Raw genomic sequence first — 25,920 nt, 5'->3', positions numbered from 1 at the left:
TTCAGGGCACCCGCCATTTATTACCTAGTCTCACTAGTGTACCCCTAAATTTAGGGGTGTCTACTTTCCAAAATGGGGTCATTTGGGGGGGGTTTGTGCCATCTTGGCATTTTATGGCCTTCAAAACTGTAACGCCCTTAGAAAGCCTGAAGGCGGTGCTTGGTTTTCGGGGCCCCGTACGCGGCTAGGCTCCCAAAAAGTCCCACATATGTGGTATCCCCATACTCAGGAGAAGCAGCAGAATTTATTTTGGGGTGTCATTTCACATATGCCCATGGCATGCGTGAGCAATATATCATTTAGTGACAACTTTGTGAAAAAAAAAAAAAAAAAAAAAAAGTTTGTAATTTTCCCGCAACTTGTGGCAAAATATAAAATATTCCATGGACTCAACATGCCTCTCAGCAAATAGCTTGGGGTGTCTACTTTCTAAAATGGGGTCATTTGTGGGGGTTTTGTGCCATCTTGGCATTTTATGGCCTTCAAAACTGTAATAGGTAGTGAGAAGTGAACTCAAAAATTTACGCCCTTAGAAAGCCTGAAGGCGGTGCTTGGTTTTCGGGGCCCCGTACGCGGCTAGGCTCCCAAAAAGTCCCACATATGTGGTATCCTCGTACTCAGGAGAAGCAGCAGAATTTATTTTGGGGTGTCATTTCACATATGCCCATGGCATGCATGAGCAATATATCATTTAGTGACAACTTTGTTAAAAAAAAAAAAAAAAAAAAAAAGTTTGTAATTTTCCCGCAACTTGTGGCAAAATATAAAATATTCCATGAACTCAACATGCCTCTCAGCAAATAGCTTGGGGTGTCTACTTTCTAAAATGGGGTCATTTGTGGGGGTTTTGTGCCATCTTGGCATTTTATGGCCTTCAAAACTGTAATAGGTAGTGAGAAGTGAACTCAAAAATTTACGCCCTTAGAAAGCCTGAAGGCGGTGCTTGGTTTTCGGGGCCCCGTACGCGGCTAGGCTCCCAAAAAGTCCCACATATGTGGTATCCCCGTACTCAGGAGAAGCAGCAGAATTTATTTTGGGGTGTCATTTCACATACGCCCATAGCATGTGTGAGCAATATATCATTTAGTGACAACTTTGTGTAAAAAAAAAAAAAAATTTTTTTTTTTGTCATTATTCAATCGCTTGAGGCAAAAAAATAAAATATTCAATGGGCTCAACATGCCTCTTATCAATTTCCTTAGGGGGTCTACTTTCCAAAATGGGGTCATTTGGGGGGGTTTTGTACTGCCCTGCCATTTTAGCACCTCAAGAAATGAGATAGGCAGTCGTAAACTAAAAGCTGCGTAAATTCCAGAAAACGTACCTTAGTTTGTAGATGTGACAACTTTTGCGCAAACCAATAAATATACAATTATTGACTTTTTTTTTACCAAAGACATGTGGCTGAATACATTTTGGCCTAAATGTATGACTAAAATTGAGTTTATTGGATTTTTCTAATAACAAAAAGTAGAAAATATCATTTTTTTTCAAAATTTGCGGTCTTTTTACGTTTATATCGCAAAAAATAAAAATCGCAGAGGCAATCAAATACCATCAAAAGAAAGCTCTATTTGTGGGAAGAAAAGGACGCAAATTTTGTTTGGGTACAACATTGCATGACCGCGCAATTACCAGTTAAAGCAGCGCAGTGCCAAAGTGTAAAAAGACCTCTGGTCATTTACCAGCAAAATGGTCCGGTCTGAAAGTGGTTAAAAAAAAAAATAATGCTTTAATACTAAAGCCATTTGTTTACTTTTTTTTTTGTATTTTCAACTGGTGATCCTGCCAGCAACACATGTCTGTATCTATGGAAGACCAACATTGTGCCTCTATGGCCGAAAGCATATTAGGACTATAGAAACACCTGCCCTCTCCAGATGAAGGGAGGGGGGTAGGGTGCTCTGCAGTTCACAGGTGAGAACTGAGCAGGGCTAATGGCACTGCTTGGAATTTTAGTTCAGCACAGGCAAAAAACACAGGAAGTTAGGCGCTCATTGAATTTCTAAATTAGCAGGTACTTTTTTATATACTTATCAGACAAATATAACAAAATGATGTTAATGAAAGTTTGTGTTTACACACATAAAAGAGTGAAAACTGGAAAATTACAGTATCTCACAAAATTGATTACCCCTCTCACATTTTTGTAAATATTTTGTTATTTTTTTTATGTGACAATATTGAAGAAATTACACTTTGCTACAATGTAAAGTAGTGCATGTACAGCTTGTATAACAGTGTAAATTTGCTGCCCCCTCAAAATAACTCAACACACAGCCATTAATGTCTAAATCGCTGGCAACAAAAGTGAGAACACCCCTAAGTGAAAATGTCCCAACTGGGCCCAAAGTGTCAATATTTTGTGTGGCCACCATTATTTTCCAGCCCTGCGTTAACCCTCTTGGGCATGGAGTTTACCAGAGCTTCACAGGTTGTCACTGAAGTCCTCTTCCACTTCTCCATAATGACATCATGGAGCTGGTGGATGTTAGAGACCTTGTACTCCTCCACCTTCCATCTTTGGTCAACCACGACGAGGCCTGTTCTGAGTGGAACCTGTCCTGTTAAACTGCTGTATGGTGTTGGCCACCATGCTGCAGCTCAGTTTCAGGGTCTTGGCAATCTTCTTATAGCCTAGGCCATCTTTATGTAGAGCAACAATTCTTTTTTTCAGATCGTCAGAGAGTTCTTTGCCATGAGGTGCCATGTTGAACTTCCAGTGGCCAGTATGAGAGAACGAGAGCAATAACACAAAATTGAACACACCTGCTCCCCATTCACACCTGAGACCTTGTAAAACGAACGAGTCACATGACACCGGGGAGCGAAAATGGCTAATTGGGTCCAATTTGGACAATTTCACTTAGGGTTGTACTCACTTTTGTTGCCAGTGGTTTAGACATTAATGGCTGTGTGTTGAAAACCTGTAAAATTGGTGTGTTACAATAGTCTTCCATAAAAGAAAGACTAGACTAATTTTATGCAAATGTGGGTTTGAAAGTGTAACAGAACATAATATTTATTTTACCTATAAAACTTATGATGTATGTTCCTGAAAACCATTTAAAAATTCAAGGGAAAATGATGAGCTTGCCTGAAAGCTTACTTTATTAAATTTGTATAATAAAATTTGTAAAATAAAGTGTCAGATACATCACTGTGCTTTCAATGAAAGAGAAAAAACTAAGTAATGCTTTATCTGGAAATAAATATTAACGACTAGAATGAATTGTTATACTTTAGAAAATGTAAGGAATAATAACTAGTATATGCATGCAAATACATTTAATGTCATTCTGATTCTGCCTTGAAAAGGAGTTCTATATTTTTTCGATCAGTATATCTACAATTTACTGAATTCTGTTATATTCTCATAATTAATAGTTCAGAACTAGACTGCCTGTTGACACTGCAGTTACTATATATTAATACCTAATATAGTTACATGCTTAAAGGAAACCTGCCAGCACAAATATGGGAGCTGCCATCACTGACTTGTGCTTAAATAGGCATATTCTGCTTTCATCCTTATGCTTGCTTCACCACTTGGTGAACCGCTGACCTGGATCAAGCGTATGCTTATCCAGTGTTTCACACATGCTTGTTTCAGGTCATTGTCTAATTAGGTATTAGAGGAGGAAATATATTATCTGTAGAGAGCCCCCACACTGCAGGGGTTAAATGCACATAAACTGTAGGCAATAAGGAATAAAGTGTAATACCTAAAGTGGTTTTAAAGGCACCCTATGCATTAAGATTAAAAAAAAAACTTCTGTGTGCAGCAGCCCCCCCTCAGCTCCCCTAAAACTTACCTGAGCCCTATCTTGATTCAGCAATGTTGCATGAGAGCCTTGGCTCTCAGGGACTCTCCCTGCTGATTCATCTCCCTCCTCATGAGCTCACTGACTTTGATTGCTGTCAATCAAAGTCAGTGAGCTCATGAGGAGAGAGAGGGGATGGGTCCGAGCCACAGCTCTGTGTCTAAAGGCACACACAGAGCAGCAGCTCAGCTCGGGTGCCCTCATAGATAGCGGCAGGAGGGAGGGGCCAGGAGCACCAAAGAGGGACCCAAGAAGAGGAGGATTGGGTCTGCTCTGTGCAAAACCACTGCACAGAGCAGGTAAGTATATCATTGATTGTTATTGTTAAACAAAAAAACAAGAGTTTAATATCACTTGAAGTTAGTCCTCACTCTGGCAGGCTCCAGTGCTCCCCTCTTCTCACACACAATTCAGGGCTATTGGTTCTGTATTGTACTTGATGATGTAATCATGTGACCATGGCTCAGAGCACCTTATTGATGAGGTTTTGGGGGACCAGTTACATGGATAGAGTATTCAATTTGATATCCCTCCTAATGGAAGGGCACTGCAAGTGTAGTCTTTTGTAATTCCCAGAGTTGGGCTTCAAAGCAAACCTGTTTGCTTTAAGCTGTTAAAGCATGTGTCTTTTCAGTAAAATATCAGTCATTTCAGTTGATTTACTAAAGTGCATAGCTTGTACAGATGACAGTGGTCCTGGAGAGGGAGCTAAGAAGGGGCTGGCTGGCCTGGTTAAGGCTTTATTGGAGATAGGAGATTGCACCGGCAGCAGCGAACGTGGTTTTTAAGCTATATTTTATTGACCAATGTAAGTGTATTTTTTTATCCTTGCTATAATAAACATGACAGTGAGCACTATGTTACTTTTATTATTATTTTGAGAGACAAGATTTATCCCACATAACCAGGATTCTAGATTATTGCTGAGATTAACAAGGGATCAATCTTAAGAGGAAAGGAGAGATTTCTGAGAGTGATCCAAGAGGCCCAGATTAGATTAAAATGTGCTTCTATACCCTTTATGTGGAGGTCATCCTCAAAAGTTAAGGATGTGCCCAAAAGGGCAATATCACCATGAAGGCTTTTCTCTTGCAGACTCACAGGATTCAAAAATCAATTACCTTGGTTCATTACTATTTATGTTTTATTGCACGCAGTGAATTTTGTTATATTTTGCATTTTAATCATAACATGTTGGAATTAGCAATTTCTTGACTTTTCTTTTGTGGACTTCAGCATTATTTTTAGATCGTTTCTACAATTTGTCCTACTATACATGTATGTTATTGTTGTATTCACTAAACAATTTTTTATTCAATATTCTGTGATGATATACTATAGCGCAGCACATTTTATATAATATTTGGAATTTTTTTTCAGCATTTGCTTGCAGTTGGGCTTAGATTTTTTGTACGCAAAATGCCTTTACACATTGATTTACTAAAGGCATAGAAAATGTGGTGCTGTGTTATTTTAACTCATTTGCAGCATATATATATTTTTTTTTTCCTGCATGTAATTCAGCACGGAAAGTGAACATAGGTGCACATTATTCTCTAAGCTAAGTGAACATTTAGTTTGTTAAGGGAACCGTCTCTACTTTCTTAGTGAACTAAATCCAATGAATTTTAAAGATATACTGTCACCAACTTAAAAAAAATGCAAGTGAAAGAACCTAAAAATCAATGTTACATGCAAAAAAAAAACCCAGTGAGATTGCTGCTTACAGCAAAAACAGTTTTCACATTGTTGGCATAAAATAATAGTTCCCCCACCCCCTTGATGTATTATATATTCTATTGTATTAAAATCCCGGACTCAAAAAAACACCTCCAAAAAGGAGTATATCATTGTATACATATTTTATATATAATTCTCAATATCCCCCGATCTAGGTTCATTTTTTAAGGTGTTTTTAGGACCAAAATATTTATATTTTAAAGGCCCACTTGCATCATTTCTCCTTTTCATAAATGATTTCTAAATTATGTGTAATATGCCTTTGAACCTGCTAGGTAGATTGGTCACTCCAATTCAATACATACAGTAGACACACACTAATTCTGTAATAAACTCAGTTTTCATTAGTATGTCTATTCCCTGCTTTTTAATACAAATGATAAAATATCTTCTGTTTTCATGTAATTAAACCTATTTTAAAATGTTTTAAATAGTGTCTTGTCCTGAGAAGACACTGACTCAAGCGTAATAAACTAGAAAGGGTGGGGAACAGTTTGGCATCTTCACCCTGGATGAACTTGCTCAGGCATTAGTCTTAGGTCTTTTGAGTGTCTACAAAAGGGAGGTTTTTACAATTCACTAACATGCCTAAAATATGTTAAATTAGCATATAATATTCTGGGAAGACTGTTGCTAAAATGAATGGCCTGGTGGTAGATTTTCTTTAAAAATGACCACTAAGGATTTATTAAGGGTGTTGTCAAATTCCCTACATTAACATCAAAGTAGACTTATCCCGAGATAAGAAAAGTGCTACGAGAGAAAATGTGCTACAGACAAAAAAAAAATTCTCATTCTAGTTACAACTAAAATGACAACAGATTATAAATCACTGTTCTTGCTGCTTTTTAGTATAAAGATCAGTGAAACCTACATATTCATTGGATAGAAAATCACATAATGTCATATAGCTTTTTAAAAAGTCTTTATGAAAGCATGTTTTAATTGGTTATATTTGTATGCATGAACACCTCTAAAATGTAATTCACTGAGCACAGTGGGTAAGATGCCACACAAAGCTCCAAACAAATAAAACACAGCATGTCATAATTCCTCTAGTCAAACATAAATGTACTGTGAAATATAATTGGGAGTCTACTGGAGAGACAAACCCTGCAAGTTAAGTGAGTAGGAAACAGTGCTTAGGCTGCTTTTTCCTCGAGTTATTTGCAATATTCTAGACTGAAGAGAAAAAAAAAATGAAAGGAACAAAGGACTCCTCCTTGAGAAATTTACATTTTCTAATGTTTAGGCTTCTCAGTCATGCTGACATTTGTGCCTTTGTCCTCCACTTAGTAGGTTTTCCTTTCCTTGGAAAATGAAATCTTTTGACTTATCGCAAATTGAATGAAAATGATCCCATACAAATGTTGGGTGTTCAAGGTTGCATGCCTCTGTGGCTGCAGAAAATGGCAGGTAGCAATAAATTAAAATGTCCTTGGCAACTCCTAGAATGCTCAGCTTTTCTTCTTTTATTAAATATATAATGAAACTAAATTTATTCTGGGGCTTATGAATGACAAGGACATTTTTTTTCTGGAGGTAAATCTGGCACTATTTCCATTGCTAACATACCCCAATCGCTGATCTGCCCAATGCTGCATACAAATGAGGCACTTCACAATTGGAATAACAAAGAAACACAAACAATGCACAGTTTTCCCACAGAATTTAAGTTCCAAGTTCTTTTTAGATCTTGGACAGACCATTAAATATAGCACTGTACATGGCAGTTAAAAGATACTTCAACTTAGCAGCTCAATCATTTGATTAATTAGGCAATCAAATTGCACAGATTCTATTTTTCTGAAAACACAGTTCTTATCAGGGCTTTTCAGTTTCCTTTTAAGACACCCATACACAGCCTGATTTTCATTAAATTCCTGCTAAACTGGCTGAAATTTGAGCCTTGGGTGGACCTGCAAGTACCACTTGGTTTGACAAAAATTTATTTTCGAATCGGCAGGTGAGAAATCATCAGCTGAACAGTGATTGTTGTAAATTTTCCGCAGCGCCTACATTTGTGGCTGCCAGAGTACAATAGCCAGCAATGGAGATTCCTCCATCTATACTGTTAAGCCGGGTTCACACAGGCATGACACGAATGTTACATGACTGTAGATCCGACCCTGTGACATCGGTCCTATATCTGTCCTACTTCCAACTGATTTGAATGAACAGGATACATTTTGATTCAACTTTGAGATAGCCTGACTTGTCCTTTGACCAATCAAAATGATCCCAGAGTGACATAAATTCCTTTTACTGCTGCTGTAATCACCATGTCGGATGTCACAAGTCAGAGGATCCAACTTTGCTCCGACGTCAATGACATTGAATGGGCTGAAAATGGACCAAAGTCGGACCAAAGTAGTGCAGGGACCCTTTTCAAAGTCGACCGACTAGTGTCGGACCAGTTAAGACCGCTCTCATAGGGAACAATTAATTTGTACACGTCATTCGACAAGAGTAGGAAATGTATGTGACACCAGTGTGAACCAGGATGGGTAGCGGAATCAATTTAGTTTTTCTCAAGCCATCTATGGGGGCCTTCAGTCTGCCAAAACATAAGATGACAATATAGAAAGGGCAACACAGGGATAAAATAAATAAAACCTATAATATAATTTTTTTTATACTTATTTTTATTTGTTAGCCTGTAAAAAAAAAAAAAAAACCTGAGCAAGTTACATGTTAAGCAGTATACCAATGAAAAGTCTTATATGGCAATGCATTTAGTCATGGGAGTCTTTTTTGAAGCAGTGAAGTGAGATTTAAACATTCACTGCATCTTACTGGTGAATGCATTTTAAATTACAGTGATTGATTCACCTGCAGTGAATGTTTGGTTAATGTCACATTCACTGCTTTTTTATGTATATAACCATATGAATTATTGTTAAGGCTATCTAGGTTTCAACAACTTCTGAAAGGATTTTTTTTTTTTGTTTTGCTTTTATTTGTCTAAATCAGTGGTCTCCAAACTGTGGCCCGGTGGATCTTTGCTTGCTTTTATCAGGCCCTTGGGGTACTAGTCCATCCACTGACACCCAACAATGGGACATAATTCCTGTTGCTTACACCAACAGTGGGGCATTATTTCTCCCATTGACACCATCAAAAGAGCACAACTCCTCCCACTGACAACAACGACGGGGCACAATTCCTTCCATTGACACCAAAGATGGGCCACTTTTACTCCCACTGTCACCAACAATGGGGCTCTATTCTTCCCACTGACACCAGTGAAAGAGCACAATTCCTCCCACAGACACCAACAGTGGGCCAGAATTTCTCCTGCTGACACCGATAGGGCAGCATATCTTCCATTGACACCAACAATGGGGGACTATTCCTCCAATTGACACCAGCATTGGGGCACTATTCCTTTCATTGACATCAACTATGGAGCTTTAGTCCTCCCACTGTGACCAAAGATAGGGCATTGTTTACTCCCACTGGATGCCAGGACGTTTTCTACGCCCACTGGGCCTAATCTGGCCCCCATAAAGTCTGTAGGTCAGTAAACTGGGCCTTTGTTTAGAAAGTTTGGAGACTATTTAAAGTATTGGGATTGTTAAGTGGCAATGTATGGCAACATTTCCTTCAGAAAATTATTTTAGTACACACTTTTTTAGACCCACACAGCCAAATCCAGCTTTGTTCAATATTAGGTTATTTCAACAAATTATATTCTAAAAAAAAGACCTTCTGCACATTTTTTGGCAAACATTTTACTTCATTTTCTCCACCTTAAAACTAGCTTACTAATTTTTAATTGCAGGGAGCTGAGGAAGAAAGTTCCCCAAGTTTGTTTATTTAGTTTCTTTATATTTTTTGCTATGTCATTCTGCTTCTCTCCATTTTTTTTTTCACTTTATCATTACAGCTCAAGCTGATGCTTACAAAAATGCCCCTCAGGATGTTGAATATTGATTGTTTGGTTTGATGTAGGTTTATACAGGGTTTCACAAATGTTTCCTCTAGGCTTGCATTTTCTTTTAGTGAAAATATATTTCTTTGTGGCAAACTTCTCCAGACTGACTTTGGCTTGGTAGAACAAATGAGAGAACATGACGGATGTCCTCGGTCTAGGGAATATTTCCAGCACTGTTATGACATACAGTAGGATATATGATTATGCCAAGTGCTGCACAATCAGTTCAGATAGATTATTCACAGGGGTAAAGAGTCTACATATTAGGTGTTCTCTTAAAACCAAGTATCTGTTTAGCATGCTTTACTCTAGTGTACAATCTAGACCTCTGCTATCCAAACAGCTCTCATCTTAAGAAGGAAATGTGTACTGTTTTTTTATTTATTTTCAGTCTTTAGTTTTTGTATTTATAGCTAAATATTTTTAAAACATTTTATTTTTGTTTTATTCAGGTAAATACTGTATATGAATACTTGTAGCCATATCCATCCAGTTCGTCCTTTCATCCATCAAAATGCATGTATATGGTGAAGCTGAATTAGTTTTTTGGTACCCGATCACGTACAAGGGAAATAAAAAAATTAAAAAAACTTGCTTGCATATGATTGGGTGACTGACTTAAACACTGCATTATCTAATTCACTAATCAAATGGAATATTTTCTTTGCAAAATGAATACTCTCTACTGTTTTAAGTAAATAAACCATACGAGTTCATTCATTTAACCAGTTGCTGACCGCCGGCCGTCAAAAAACGGCCAGGCGGCGCAGCTATTGCGGCGGGAGGCCGTCATATGACGGCCTCCCGTTTAAACAGGGATGCGCGCGATCGTGCACGCGCATCCCTGTTTCTTCGGTGGCGGCGTGTCACGGAGACACCGCTCGCCACCGAAGGGGGTGAACAGCCATTCGTTATGGCTGTTTACCACGTGATCGGCCGTGATGAAGTCACGGCCGATCACAGATGGTCACACCCCCTACGTGCACGGCGCATGCGCGCGATCGCGAGCGCGCTGCGCGTGCACGTCGGTGGCGGCGTGTTCCCCGGGAACACTGCTCGTCACCGACACTGGTAAACAGCCATTGGCTGGCTGTTTACCCACGTGATCGGCTGTGATCCTTTCACAGCCGATCACTAAAAATGTAAACAAACCGCGGTAACGGGATGTTACCGGGTTCTCCTCCTCACACACTGATCGTGTGTGAGGAGGAGATTGCGGTAACATCTCGTTACCGCCTACAGTACACATCAAGCACACTGATTCCCCCCCCCCCCCAATAAAGAGGACCTGTCACCACCCCTCATAATACCTGTCAATCACAGTCCATCAGAGTACCTGTCACAGTCCATCAGAGTACCCGAGTACCTGTCCCAGCCCATCAGAGTACCCGAGTACCTGTCCCGGCCCATCAGGGTACCCGAGTACCTGTCCCGGCCCATCAGAGTACCCGAGTACCTGTCCCGGCCCATCAGAGTACCCGAGTACCTGTCCCAGCCCATCTGAGTACCCGAGTACCTGTCCCAGCCCATCTGAGTACCCGAGTACCTGTCCCAGCCCATCTGAGTACCCGAGTACCTGTCCCAGCCCATCTGAGTACCCGAGTACCTGTCCCAGCCCATCTGAGTACCCGAGTACCTGTCACAGTTCATCTGAGTACCCGAGTACCTGTCCCGGCCCATCAGAGTACCCGAGTACCTGTCCCAGCCCATCAGAGTACCCGAGTACCTGTCCCAGCCCATCAGAGTACCAGAGTACCTGTCCCAGCCCATCAGAGTACCCGAGTACCTGTCCCAGCCCATCTGAGTACCCGAGTACCTGTCCCAGCCCATCTGAGTACCCGAGTACCTGTCCCGGCCCATCAGAGTACCCGAGTACCTGTCCCGGCCCATCAGAGTACCCGAGTACCTGTCCCGGCCCATCAGAGTACCCGAGTACCTGTCCCGGCCCATCAGAGTACCCGAGTACCTGTCACGGCACATCAGAGTACCCGAGTACCTGTCACGGCACACCAGAGTATCCGAGTACTTGTCACGGCACATCAGAGTACCCGAGTACCTGTCACGGCCCATCAGGGTACCCGAGTACCTGTCACGGCCCATCAGGGTACCCGAGTACCTGTCACGGCCCATCAGGGTACCCGAGTACCTGTCACAGTCCATTAGAGTACCGAGTACCTGTCACAGTCCATTAGAGTACCGAGTACCTGTCACAGTCCATTAGAGTACCGAGTACCTGTCACAGTCCATTAGAGTACCGAGTACCTGTCACAGTCCATTAGAGTACCGAGTACCTGTCACAGTCCATTAGAGCACCGAGTACCTGTCACAGTCCATTAGAGCACCGAGTACCTGTCACAGTCCATTAGAGTACCGAGTACCTGTCACAGTCCATTAGAGTACCGAGTACCTGTCACAGCCCATCTGAGTACCCGAGTACCTGTTCCAGTCCATCTGTGTACCAGAGTACCTGTCACCGCCCTTCAGAGTACCCAAATACCAGTCACCAAACCATCAGAGTACCTGTCACCAGGCCATCAGAGTACCCGAGTACCTGTCACCAGGCCATCAGAGTACCCGAGTACCTGTCACCAGGCCATCAGAGTACCCGAGTACCTGTCACCAGGCCATCAGAGTACCCGAGTACCTGTCACTAGGCCATCAGAGTACCCGAGTACCTGTCACCAGGCCATCAGAGTACCCGAGTACCTGTCACCAGGCCATCAGAGTACCCGAGTACCTGTCACCAGGCCATCAGAGTACCCGAGTACCTGTCACCAGGCCATCAGAGTACCCGAGTACCTGTCACCAGGCCATCAGAGTACCCGAGTACCTGTCACCAGGCCATCAGAGTACCCGGGTACCTATTTGCAGCCCATGTCTCATAGAATATACGTTGGGGTGTTTACTTTCCAAAATGGGGTCATTTTGTGGGTAATTTCACTGTCCTGGTGGTCCAGGACCTTCAGAAGTGTGATGGGTAGGAATGAAATAAGATGTGTCATTTATGCTCCTAGAACGCCTGAACGTACTACTTCAATGTTCGGCCTCTCTATGTGGCCAGGCTGTGTAAAAGTCCTACACATGTGGTATCGCCATACTCGGGAGGAGTAGCAGAATGTATTTTGGGGTGTAATTTTTGCTATATACATGTTATGTGTTAGAAATATCTTATAAATTGACAATTTTGTGTAAAAAAAAAATGCGTTTTAATTTTTTTCCACATATTCCAAAAACCTCTGGAAAAAAATGAACCGTTCAAAAGACTCATTCTGCTTCCCAGATTATACGTTGGGGTGTTTGCTTTCCAAAATGGGGTCATTTTATGGGAAATTCCATTGTGCTGGTACTCCAGGGCCTTCAAAAGTGTAATAGGTGGTTGAGAAATGAGATGCGTAATTTTTGCTCATAGAACGTCTGAAGGTACTACATCAATGTTAGTGCTCTGTATGTGGCCAGGCTTTGTAAAAGTCTCACACACGTGGTATCGCTGTACTCGGGAAGAGTAGCAGAATGTATTTTGGGGTGTAATTTTTGCTATATACATGCTATGTGTTAGAAATATCTTATAAATTGACAATTTTGTGTAAAAAAAAATGCGTTTTAATTTTTTTCCACATATTCCAAAAACTTCTGGAAAAAAATTAACCATTCAAAAGACTCATTATGCCTCACAGATTATACGTTGGGGTGTTAGCTTTCCAAAATGGGGTGATTTTATGGGAAATTCCATTGTGCTGGTACTCCAGGGACTTCAAAAGTGTAATAGGTGGTTGAGAAATGAGATGCGTCATTTTTGCTCGTAGAACGTCTGAAGGTACTACATCAATGTTGGTGCTCTGTATGTGGCCAGGCTGTGTAAAAGTCTCACACATGTGGTATCGGCGTACTCGGGAAGAGTAGCAGAATGTATTTTGGGGGGTAATTTGTTGTATGCATATGCTGTGTGTGAGAAATAACCTGATAATATGACAATTTAGTAAAAAAAAAAAAAAAAAAAAAAAAATCTTCATTTTGCAAAGAATTGTGGGAAAAAATGACAACTTAAAAAAACTCACCATGCTACTTACTTAATACCTTGGGATGTCTACTTTGTAAAAAGGGGTCATTTGGGGGGTATTTGTACTTTCCTGACTAGTTAGAGTCTCAAGAAATTAGGTACACCTGATGTACTGAAGGCCTGATCAGAAGTGATGAATTTTCAGTGATTGGCACCATAGATTGTAGACTCTATAACTTTCACAAAGACCAAATAATATATACTAATGTGGGTTATTTTTACCAAAGATATGTAGCAGTATACATTTTGGCCAAAATTTATGAAGAAAAATTACTAATTAGCAAAAATTTATGACAGAAACGAAGAAAAAGGCATTTTTTTCACAAAATTTACGTTTTATTTTATTTATAGCACAAAAAATAAAAAACCCACTAGTGATTAAATACCACTAAAAGAAAGCTCTATTTGTGTGGAAAAAAGGACGCAAGTTTCATATGGATACTGTGTTGGATGACTGAGTAATTGTCATTCAAAGTGTGAGAGCGCTGAAAGCTGAAAATTGGTCTGGTCAGGAAGGGGGTGTAACTGCACTGTACTGAGGTGGTTAAACACATACCTACATCATAGGAAATCACCCTAAAAGCAACCTGTTGTAAAAAAATAAATCTCCAAAGTCTTAAGTACCATGTAATGTCTATGTCTTTCTTTGCACACGGCTCCCTTGCCTCTTGGATAGCTGCCACCACTGTTCTATACAATCCCAATAATTGTGGGGATGAGGAATCAAGCAATGCATTAAGCCAATTGCAAGGCCCCAACACTGTCACATTGGGACAGTGATACGTACCATTCAGTGTGGAATTGTTGAAAATATTAGGTATTATTAATAGAACCTGGTGATTGCAAGTCATTTTACAGGTGCACTAATGGGAGTCACAGTGTGAGTGACCGCGAAGGTAAGTATAGACACCAGATGGTGCCTAGGACACAGAGGAGGAATGAGTTAGGATTTTTTTTTATTCTGACAGGGTTTATTCAAGTTGAAAACTGCTGAAACATTTGGCAACATGTGACTATTTACAAAGAGTACCTGAAGGAGAAGGCTGTCCTTTTACTACTCCGTTTTTAGTTTTTTCTTCGAAATTCATAACTTCCTTATAGATGAGCTCTACAAAATAAACGAACAAAAAAATAAAAAAAGAGCCACTTATCTGAATTAGATTGTCTTCAATGTTTTACAGTGTAAATGTTATAACTGTAATATATTTGCAAATACCTGATATAAGTACTGTATTAACAACTATCCCTATCTGTTGTGCATATATCTACTATCATATCTAATATCAGTTTATGGCAAGTATAAATTCTATATATGTATAGGTATGTAATTATATTACAGCAGTAAAACCTACACCACCCTATTAGAATGGAGTATACACAAAAATATTGTAAACTTTTTCCTACAGAAAGTTCATTTTACTATACCTTTCCATTCTTCAATTGTATGTTCCCTTTCATCCAGCTGCTTGTCATAGATTTGAGGAGGAGGCTGTAAAATGCAAAATAAACAGAAAGACTATCACTACTTCTGTATGGTTAACTGGACATGGAAATACTATTGATCGAAACAGGAAATGTTTCATAGCTTACTAGTTATAATATCATAAGATCTGAAAAGTAGTACAGCACTATATGAAGAACATAAAGAAACAGTATTTACAGAATTTACATTTTAGATGACATACAGCTGATTTAATAAGGAGCTGAGAGTCTTTTGGTAAAAAAAAAATATTCACTTCAATTATCCAATCATGAGAAAATTGCCTGTATGTTATTTAGTATTTAAAGTGAACAGAAATCTGAGTTTTACATGATTGGATAATTGAGTTGACTAATGACACAATTTTTTGACTGACGAGTCAGGTGACTTTTAGTAAATAAGCCTTATTACATCAAGCCAAGGCCTTTGCTATACTTAACTTTTTTTTTTTAAGTTTATTTTTTTAAATTAAGACAATTCAATTGTCTTTAATTAGTAAACTAATAATGGATCACTCACACATAGGAAAATAATTTGTATCTAATACAAAAATCTGATTGACTGATGACTTAGTCCCCTTTCACACGGGCAACTCCATTGGACAGACTCCCCTTGTTTAGAGGGGGATCGCCCCGCTGATCCCCACTGAGCAGGTGGATGATAGGTCCATCTCCACTCATTGTGCAGAGCGGAGACGGACACAGTCCCACTCTCCTTTATTGGGAAATCAAGTGAAAACGGACCGTCTGTCCGTTTTTATCTGATCCTTTCCAATCTAATATGATCCTGTTTTTCAGGCGGACCTGATTGGACCCTCCATTCACCTGTAGACAGCAGCGGATTGCTATCCGATCCTGTCTACAAAATCCAGATGGATGGTGGTTCTATTTTCCATCCACCTGGATTTTGCAGACAGGATCGGATCAAATAGCGGCAGATGTCAGCGGACATGTCACCGCCGGCCCCATAGGAGTGAATGGAGTGTCCGATCAGGTCCATGCGCCTGAAAAACTGACGTGCAGATTTGATCAGAAAGCCCGTGTGAAAGGGCCCTTAAAGTACAACACATTAGTTATGCTTATCCCCCCATTGTGCCTTTACTAACTATAGCATGGTCTAAGGCAAAGTTATAAGCAGTCTTACTTTTATACAAAGCCATTCTATTTCATGTAGCTTTACTTCATATGAAAACAGTGCATATGTTCTATTTCTCTTATGATAATATATTAAACTATATTTAAAAAATATATTCAATCCTAAATTTTTATTAAACCCTGTTACAGCTACACAGCAAATGTCTCTGAGTAAAACTTTAGGCGGTATTAAACCCAAAAAACAAAAATTGAATATGTTGCAGTTTACCAATCCTTAGATGTAGTGACTACATTAGTTTTCTGTTTTTAGACTTTTATTCCTTTATTTTCACCTGGTGAGCTGGCCGATAACGAACTTCCTGTTTTAGGGTGTCTCCACTCTGCGTGGAGGAGCTATGGAGACTCCTTTGGACAGCAGCATTGTCAGTCTGGTGGGAGAGTAATGTTAGACTAGCAGATTTAGATGGACTTGACTAACAAATTGAAGCTGAATTCCAGCTAACATTTTTTTAAGCATACAGCAGCTGTTTGTTATTCTCCTTTTGATAGAAAGGTTTTACATAAACAAATAATAGCTAACCATTGTTAACAATCTTGTGATAAATGATTTGTCTCAACCCTCTAACTGTTACTTTGTTTGGACAGTGTGCTCTGTACTGGCTGGATCACCAGGTGAAAATAAAGCCTAAAAAAGAACACTAATGCAGCCATCGCATTTTGTTTTTGGGTTTATATTACTTTAAAGAAAACATTCCCGAAGGGGAACATAAAGGCTGCCATTGCTGATTTCTAATTTTGTGAATGCTGGTTGCCTGGCCAAAATGCAGAGTCACTAATCCAGAAAAAGTATCTATGGGGACTTCTGACTTTACTCTAACTTTCCTAATGCGAAGAATTGCTCATGGTCAGACTGATGCCACAAGATCAGTATAATACCCAGGCACCTAGCATTTTTAGAAAGAAGGCAACAATGACAGCCCCCATAACTTTTAGAAAACAAAAATAATAATAAAATAGTACATAACAACCCCCTGATAATAATAATGCTCAATATTTTAATAAAAAGAAGGGTAGGCAGTCTGTCTGAGCAAAAAGTATCTGAATTATTGTTAAGTGACCATTGCAAGTACAGTAGCAGCAGCTGGGAGTCCCTGGCTCACAGTTCGGATAGATAGATTCAGTATGACTTGCACAAGTCTTGAGCGCTACTACTCTACTACTACTTAGCATGCAAGTAGCATTGCTACTTATACTACCAATAATAGTGACAATACCAGTTATAAGATGATGAAGTATGTAAATGTTTACTTATTATGACTATGGAGAAGAAGAAAAATATTGCTTAATACATCATGATGTACCAAAATTCATGCAACATGGAAGAAGGAGACAATATAAAAATTGTATTATTGGTTGAAATTCTTCAATAACAAGGCATTTTAAGATGTGTTTTTATAAATGCTAATTTTTGGTACATTGTTATCATTAGGTCATTTTCATTTTACTAAATACCTGAAGGGACAACATATTTTATATGAAAAATCTATAAATATGTATATATCATATGTGCTGCAAGCAACCCTACCTTGTTTACATTGTAAAGCTTGGAGCAATGCTTTTGTTTCAAAACTACTAATTGGAAAGTGATTTAAACCAATTGTGTAATACAAGGAAAACATTTATTTTGTATGCCTTTTTTTTACACTGCATTGTTGTATATCATTCAGCCATGAAAAAAAAAAATTGTATCTGTAAAGTGGTTGATGTCTCATCTCTAAATTTGTGTAGCTGTGTGAAACAAATGATGGATGCATCAGCATGAGGTTCACAAAAAAGATTTACATTGTTCTGCTATTCTTTTTGTCTAGTATTACTTATCTCTATTTACACAGAACAATGATGAAACCTCTGAAGTGCTATAATTTAAAGTACAGGTAAAACTAGTGACGCTTGAAAGCAAGGCAGCTTTGAATAGAAGATCATATGCTGCGACAATACAGTCTATATTTTATTTCGCTCAGCACCATGGAGAGCAATTGAAAGGAAGCTTTATCTTCTATGGCAGAAAAAATAAATGCCTTTTTTATATGATTGACAAGCACAGTGAAAAGCGCCAGAAGGGGGTTAAGAGGTTAGGTCTAGACCAGGTGGGTCATACTAACGGGGGGGTGAAACTATGAAAATAGTCTTCTGCTGAGCTGTCTCCCAGCATGCTTTCTTATTGTCAATTAACAGCGAGTGCTATCTTCTCAGTGGGTTTCCATTCTACAGGATGATCTTTCATCCTCTTATATATTCATTTCAGTTATCCAATCAAATTAAGGGGATTTAAAATTACCTTAGCTTTAGTAAACCAGTCCCAAAAATTACAGACAGCTGAGATATTCAATGAATATTCAACAATAATGATAATAACAAAACACAGGTAAATACAGTGGCAAGAACAAAGCATGTCATCCTCTTGAAATGAACTGTTTTTCTGTGATCTGGTCCTCATCTAATAGACAAACGCAATGTGCTTAACCACCTCAATACAGGGCACTTACACCCCCTTCCTGCCCAAGCCAATTTTCATCTTTCAGTGCTGTCGCTGTTTAAATGACAATTGTGCGGTCATGCTACACTGTACCCAAACAGAATTTTTATCATTTTGTTCCCACAAATAGAGCTTTCTTTTGGTGGTATTTGATCACCTCTGGGGTTTTTATTTTTTGCTAAACTAATAAGGGGTGATGGGCACTGGTAGGTGGCACTGATGAGTGGCACTGATATGCAGCACTGATGGGCATTGATTTGTGGCACTGATGGGCACTCGTGGGTGGCACGGGTGGGCACTGATAGGCAACATTGATGGGCACTGAAAGGCTGCACTGATGGGTACTTACAGGTGGCACTGATAGGTGGCATTGCTGCGCACTGATAGGCAGCATGGCTGGGCACTGATGGGCACTGATAGATGGCATTGATTGACATCACTGATTGCACTTGCACTGGCAGGCATTTGGGATGGGCACTGATTGGCATTTCCTTGGTGGTCTAGGATGGCAAACCTGGTGTTCCAGGGTGGTGCCAATCCCTAGTGGTCCTAGCGGCATCCTGGTGGTCCTGGGCCGGCATCCGAGGGGGGCTGTGCTGATAAACAATCAACACATACCCCCCCTGTCAGGAGAGCAGACGCAAGTAAGGAAAACTCTTCCTGTTTACATCATGATCAGCCATGATTGGACACGGCTGATCACGTGGTAAAGAGCCTCAGTTAGAGGATTTTTACCGAGATCAATGTAGCAGTGTGTCTGACTGACACACCGCACCACCGATCAGCACAATGCGCACCTCCAGGGGTGCACAAGAGTGGTTGTTCGGGGAGGACATCATATGATGCCCGCCCAGAACGAGAGCTGTGCCGCCTGTTCATCATTTGACAGCCGGCGGTCACAAGGCGGTTAAGCTGACAAAACATCAAATTCAAATTTCTTGTGTTTTTATTGAACACACCCATTAAACATTCACGGCGCTGCATCTTTTTGAAATTGCTCGCCTCTTATGCCAAGGGAGCTATTTTTCTTGTGGTGGCTCTAACTTAATCACGCACCTTGAGTCCTGTAAACCCACCTAATCCAGACTGTAATGCCCCGTACACATGATGGGATTTTCCGCCAACAAAACCGTGGATTTTTTTTGAAGGTTGTTGGCTCAAACTTGTCTTGCATACACTCGGCCACACAAATGTTGGCCAACAATTACAACCCTGGGAACCTGGTGACGTACAAGATGAACAACGAGCTGAGAAAAAGGAAGTTCAATAGCCAGTGTGGCTCCTTCTATTTGATTCCAAGCATGCGTGAACATGCATGCGACGGATTTGTGTACACACGATCGGAAATTCCGACAACAACGTTTTGTTGGTGGAAAATTTGAGAACCTGCTAGCCAACATTTGTTGGCAGAAAGTCTGACAACAAATGTTTGATGGAGCATCCACATGGTTGGACTTTCCACCAACAGGCTCACATACAACATTTGTTGTCGGAAAATCCAATCGTGTGTACAGGCATAAGTGCTTTCTTGTCCTTTTCACTTTTTTCCCCTTGACCCTTTTAACCTTTTCACAGGCTGGCTGAATTGATGCATGAAGGGAACTGCATAACCTCTCAAGAGAATACACATACTTTTCATCCTCCCATAACCTTCACATACATCATATATAGATACAGCGCACTTTCCTTCCGGAACTAATTAAACCATCTATTCCTACCGTGCCTTGGTCGGACCATGACCCAATTGTAATATCCTGCCAATTCTTAATACAGACATCTAAGCCACCCGCTTGCACTTTACAAGACTCCCTGCTATTGTACCCTGAAGTTTTAGATAAACTGCATTGTGTCGGTCTAAAGACTACTTTTACCAGAATCAGTCTCCTCACCAGCCACGGTGTGCAAAGCCTACAAAGCTCACCTGATACAACTGGCCTTGCAGAGGTAAAAGAAAAGAGATCAACTTAAGTAACAACTAGCGCTGGAATTGACACAGGCCACCAAACGTACAAGCATCAAACCTCCCCCCACATCAAATCTCACCTGCATAAGGCCAGGACTGAGCTAAACATCTGCCTTACCAAGATATCAGAAAGACAGATGTACTAAGCCAACCAAAAGTTTTATGCCCAAAGCAACAAACCTAGCACCATGCCAGTGAAACACTTGCGTCACCTTACTCCAGAGATAAAATCTATCACTCTATGTATGAGCCAGTGTGTCCTCACTGGAGACTCAATGGAGGTCTCAATTTTAACACCACCTGCCCCACCTTTACTCAGCTTCTGGCTCCTTCTCAGTAACTCAAGCTGAAGCATTCTTCAGTAAGACTCAGCTTTCCATCTTGGAACTCGTAAACGCCGACATTATCGCTGAAGAAGTCAAGGCTGCAATTAAAAGCCTCAAGGTAAACAAAAATCTGATCTGGATGGATGCACTACTTTATTTTACAAAAAGACTTACAACACTCATTCCACACTTGCAGTGCTGCTTCAATCATCCTAAATCAGGAAATTGCTTTTCTCTGTAATTATTGGAGGCCAATGTGGTCATGATTCCTAAAATAGACACGTGGGGTGTCAGGAAGATCCTGCCAGTAACAGAAGATCCGGACTTGTTTGTGTGTGATTGTGGAGGCCAATGTGCGTGCTTGTGCGTGCATGGCCCCTTCACCAGGTGGGCTATTCAATCCAGGCTGACACACAGAGACATTGCTGTCTGATCTACAGCGTTCCTTGGTGTACCCTGCTATCTGAACCTTTTCCTGTGTATTACCCGACTTGCCTCTTATTAGACCAGGTGTCTGCCTGCATCTGACGTTCCTCCTGCCTGCTCCTCTGGTCCTCCTTCTGTCTGCCTAATACTGACCTGGCTTCTTCCAGTGCCCCTGCTTCTGCCTCAGCCTTGCTCCAGTACTCCTGTCTGTGCATGACATGGCTTGTCTGACCCTTCTGAGTTCCAATCCAGTGGAAATCTCCTTCCAGTCTGTTCCAGTCTGCTGTACCTGCCTGTTGTTCCAGTCTACTGACCTCCCTGCACAGTGCCACCTGGAATTCCTGACTGCCCTCCTTGCTGTTGATCCTGCCAGGCACTCATGCTACTCTACACTCCTGTGCCTACTGTTTACTCTACCAGGGGCCTCGAGTCGGAAGAGTAAGAAAGGCCTTCCTCCGCAGTTTGGGCTCATCTACTAGGTACGTGACATGGAGTTTTGTTGAGCAGTTCTTATCCTGGATCTCAGCTCTGTCCGCCCAGTGCCCACAGCGACCTATGCAGGCTTTACTTCTGCTTATTTTCCAATCTGGTGGGATATTAGGCAGGGTTGTTCTCTCACCCCTATATTTTTAATTCTGGGACTGGAGACTCTGGAGGCAGCTATTCCAGCAAACCCAGACATCCATGGCATCAAAATAGCTGGGAAACACCATAAACTGATGCTCTTCACAAGTGCCATCTTAAAGTATATCTCCTCTTCCCCATACCACCCTCCCCAACCTTTTCACAGTCCTCACAGATTCTGGACGTATTTCAAACCTACAAGTCAGTGAACCTAAATAGGAAGCACTGAACCTTACCCTTCCCACCCCCAACCAACTTTGGATGCTTCAAGATTACTATCGCTTCCGCTGCCAAACCTCCCTACCCAACCTGGGTTAATATTATCTTTTGAAACACTTTAAACCTCTTGGTTTAGGGACTTTGCCACTCTTCTTCTTTCATGGAAGCTCCTCCCCATCTCCTGGTTTGGCAGAATACATGCTATAAAAATTGCCTAACTACCTAAACTATTATTTCTGAGTGTTACCGGTTCACATACTGAACCACAGTTTGAAGATTTTAAAATGTAAACTGCTACACTTTATCTGGTCCAATAACAGTCCTAAGTTGTGGACCTCAGTATTCTACCAAATGAAAGCTTGCAGGCAGGTTAGCAGTACCTTCTCTTAATAATTATTTCATGTTTTCCCAAATATCCCTGCATGGCACCCATGAAGTACCTATGTGGACCCACCTCACTGTAGTGGTCCTATACACAATCTATTTTGGCCCCACCCCCTCACCTCAGAGACCCAGAATTTCTGACCCATCTCTACAACAATACCTTAAGCAATGGAACACTATACAATTATTCCTCCATGGTGTTCTGCCATAGATACCCTGCCTGTACAAAGATGTACGTACGGTTGACTCATGAACAGGAATGTTTACTAGTTCCAGTGAAGTCTTCAAGCCTTTAGCTGTTACTCCATGAATATTCTACATTGTGCCTTGGGAGTTATTGTGGCTGGGATCCCACCTTCTAGGAAGAGTAGCCACAGTACTAAACTGTCTGAATTTATAGACAGTTTGTCTAATTGTTGAATGGTGGATGCCTAAACACTTTGAAATTGCTTTGTATCCCTTTCCAGCATTGTATAGATCAACCACTCTTGATTATATGTAGTCATAGAGCTCTTTTTTTGTGAGGCATGGTTCACATCAGCTGATGCTTCTTATGAACAACAATCTTAAAAATGGATTAATACAATGTCAGCCAAGGATATGGGGAGCAGGGACATGGGGAGCAATCTTAAAATGTTTGAGTGTCTTTAATCAAAGTAGCTCTAAACCACACCTCCAAAAAAAAACATTGAAATCCATGCATCCGACGCCCTGCATGTAGATTAGGGTCCAGGCGCATGGATTAGGGGAGGTGGTGCCCCTGCGCCCCTAATGGAGCGGCCGCCACTGTTAAGCACATTGTGTTTGTTGTGACTTAGATGAGGATCAGATCACAATTTTTGGCAATTACTGCAGAAAACCAGTTCATTCTAAGGGGTTTACATACTTTTCTTGACACAAATTTTCTCTCAATTCCTGTTATGTCAGGAAGTGAAGGAATTTTTTTTTTTCCAATGAGGTGGCAGATAACGATAAAATTTGGAAAAATGTTCCCACTCTTCCACATGCTGCCTATCGAACTGAAGTTTTACTTAGTTCCCTTTGGAGAATTTCATCACAGGCCATATTTCTTTCTGTTATGTTTCGGCAACAAAGGAGAAAAAAAGTCTTACCGCCTCCACCTCCGCAGGGTCATACCATACATTGATGTACGGGTGCTGTAGTGCCTCATCAACAGATATTCTTTTAGCTGGATCTATGACAAGCATCTTTGACAAGAGGTCTCTTGCTTGACTGGCTGCATAAATAAAAGTAGTAGCAAAATTCGCATTAGCTTAATAGGTAAATACAACATACTGCTGTCACTGTTTTGGAACACTATGTTATACAAACCCACACATTTGTCCTCTAACTTTTACTAATGTAATGACACATAACATGTCATATACTATGACTTCATGTGTTTTATATATGTATGCTATATACAGCATATTAAATTCTGCAGACTGTTGTAAGCTGTATTGTCCATTAATACCTCTAGGTCTAGGATTTTCAGCATTCTCAGCATTCAGCATCCTATTCAACAAACAGGAAGACATCTGAATTAACCAACACTGCACCATGTGCACTCACTCACTAACTGCATTTGCACCCACATAAGGATGCAGATAGGCGTTAACATGGGGGTTGATTTACTAAGGGAGTAGAGCATATTCACTTTGCAGAGTGAATTTTCTCTTGGGTTAGAGAATAAGGAAAAGAAATGCTGACTTTAATCATCAAATGATGTGTGAGCAAAAACTATTTTTTCATAATCTTTATTGAACATAATTAGGTATGCTTTGCAAAGTAAATTTTCACTTAGTTCTACCTCATTCATCAAAGTAAAAATTCCCTCTGTAGAGTGAACATGCTCTATCCCTTTAGTAAATTTGTTGTAAGTGTCAAAATAACTGCATATGTGATTTTTACAGCAAAAAGTATTTTTCTGTGGGTCTGGGAAGTCTCTGGGTCTTAATTCCTCACTATTACCAAGACCTCATATTCTGCCTAACCAATCATAATTCCAATATGGGTGTCTTCATGACAAGAGGAGGCTCTGAATGGGAGAGAAGATGGGAGTAGAATAGTGAGTCAGTGTAGGCAGAGGCAGTTCAAAAGTACTGGCGTATAATGTGGAGGTTGTGGATGCAGAGCACCCAGATAATATAATAAATACTTTCAGGAACCAGGATTTTTCACTGCTGTTAGTATGATCTCTTCTGAATAGCTTTTGATCAACTGAAAAGTCAAATTTAACCTCCCTGGCGGTATGATTAGTTCTGGTTTTAGGTGCTGAAAGCGGTACAATTATTTTGCATGGAAATTTGGCATTTTATATTGTAGTCCTGTAATTCTTAGGAATAACTCTCTTAAATCTGTTCAAACCAGAGTCTAGCAGACATCCCGGGTATGATAAAGTTTATAATATAATAAATAATAATAAAAATGATTCAATAATGTAATCAAATCCTAAAACACTGAAAAGGGGACACTTTCTGGTTGCTATGGACAATCTCCAAATTTCAGGCAGAAAAAACAGTATTTATAATATAAAAGTGCATGTAGGGCACTGCACAGACCACTAGGGACAAAGGGGGGTGTGTAATTTTTTTATACAGTACTGTAATCTGTAAGATTACAGTACTGTGTGTGTTTTCTGTCTTTTAAATTTTTTGAATTTGGCACCGATCTCCGCTCCCGTGCGCCGTAACGTCGCAGGGAACGGAGCTCGGTGGTATTTGGGCACTGTGTGAATCGAGCAGAGGACAGCTCAATCACACAGCGTGGAGGACATCACTGGATCCAGGGGACAAGGTAAGTAACTCTCCCTGTGACCTCCCTGTATCCAGTGATGCGAGCCAGCCATACATTTACAAAAAAAACGAATTATACAATGGTTGTACTGCACAGATATGTGCAGCTTTATCATACTAATGTGTGCATGCATATCTGCACTACATACACACTATAGCAGTAATATCCAAGGTGTTTTAAGTAAGCACTTTGGTGAAAACCTAATTTAATCTGAAGCTAACCTAACCCCAGATATTTATAGGTTTTTCCATGTTACAGAAAAGAACTTAATGCCCCGTAAACACGAGTGGATTTTCCATCGGAAAAAACTTGGATGGTTATTCTCACAGAATTTCGCTCAAACTTGGCTTGCATACACAAGTATACACAAAAGTTCTCTGAGCTTTTGATCGTCAAGAACGCGGTGAAGTACAACAGTACGATGAGCCGAGAAAATTAAGTTCAATGCTTCCGAGCATGCGTCGAATTGTTTCCAAGCATGCGTAGGAAATTTGGGCGTCGGAATTTGCACAGA

General features: G+C 40.4%; 1 protein-coding gene across 15 annotated transcripts in view; it reads right to left on the bottom strand.

The window, feature by feature from the left end:
• The window catches only part of MAPK10 (mitogen-activated protein kinase 10), a 308,388-nt gene that overhangs the window by 15,149 nt on the left and 267,319 nt on the right, over positions 1–25,920 (bottom strand). For 12 of the 15 annotated variants that reach the window (XM_077476387.1, XM_077476389.1, XM_077476391.1 and 9 more), the window contains 4 exons: positions 23,723–23,847; positions 16,465–16,560; positions 14,984–15,047; positions 14,589–14,666 (listed from right to left, as the gene is read on the bottom strand). In XM_077476387.1, the coding sequence (XP_077332513.1) occupies positions 14,589–14,666; positions 14,984–15,047; positions 16,465–16,560; positions 23,723–23,847 (363 nt within the window). Of the gene's footprint in view, positions 1–14,571; positions 14,667–14,983; positions 15,048–16,464; positions 16,561–23,722; positions 23,848–25,920 lie in introns of those variants that run through there. The other 3 variants (XM_077476393.1, XM_077476392.1, XM_077476402.1) reach the window with 2 other exon arrangements.

This window comes from Lithobates pipiens, unplaced genomic scaffold (genome assembly GCF_037356315.1).
Source record: "Lithobates pipiens isolate NorthernLeopardFrog02 unplaced genomic scaffold, aLitPip1_a1.2 Scaffold_13, whole genome shotgun sequence".
Lineage (NCBI taxonomy): Eukaryota > Metazoa > Chordata > Amphibia > Anura > Ranidae > Lithobates > Lithobates pipiens.
The sequence above is the reverse complement of the archived record's forward strand: the minus strand, read 5'-3'. Positions and strand labels throughout refer to the sequence as shown.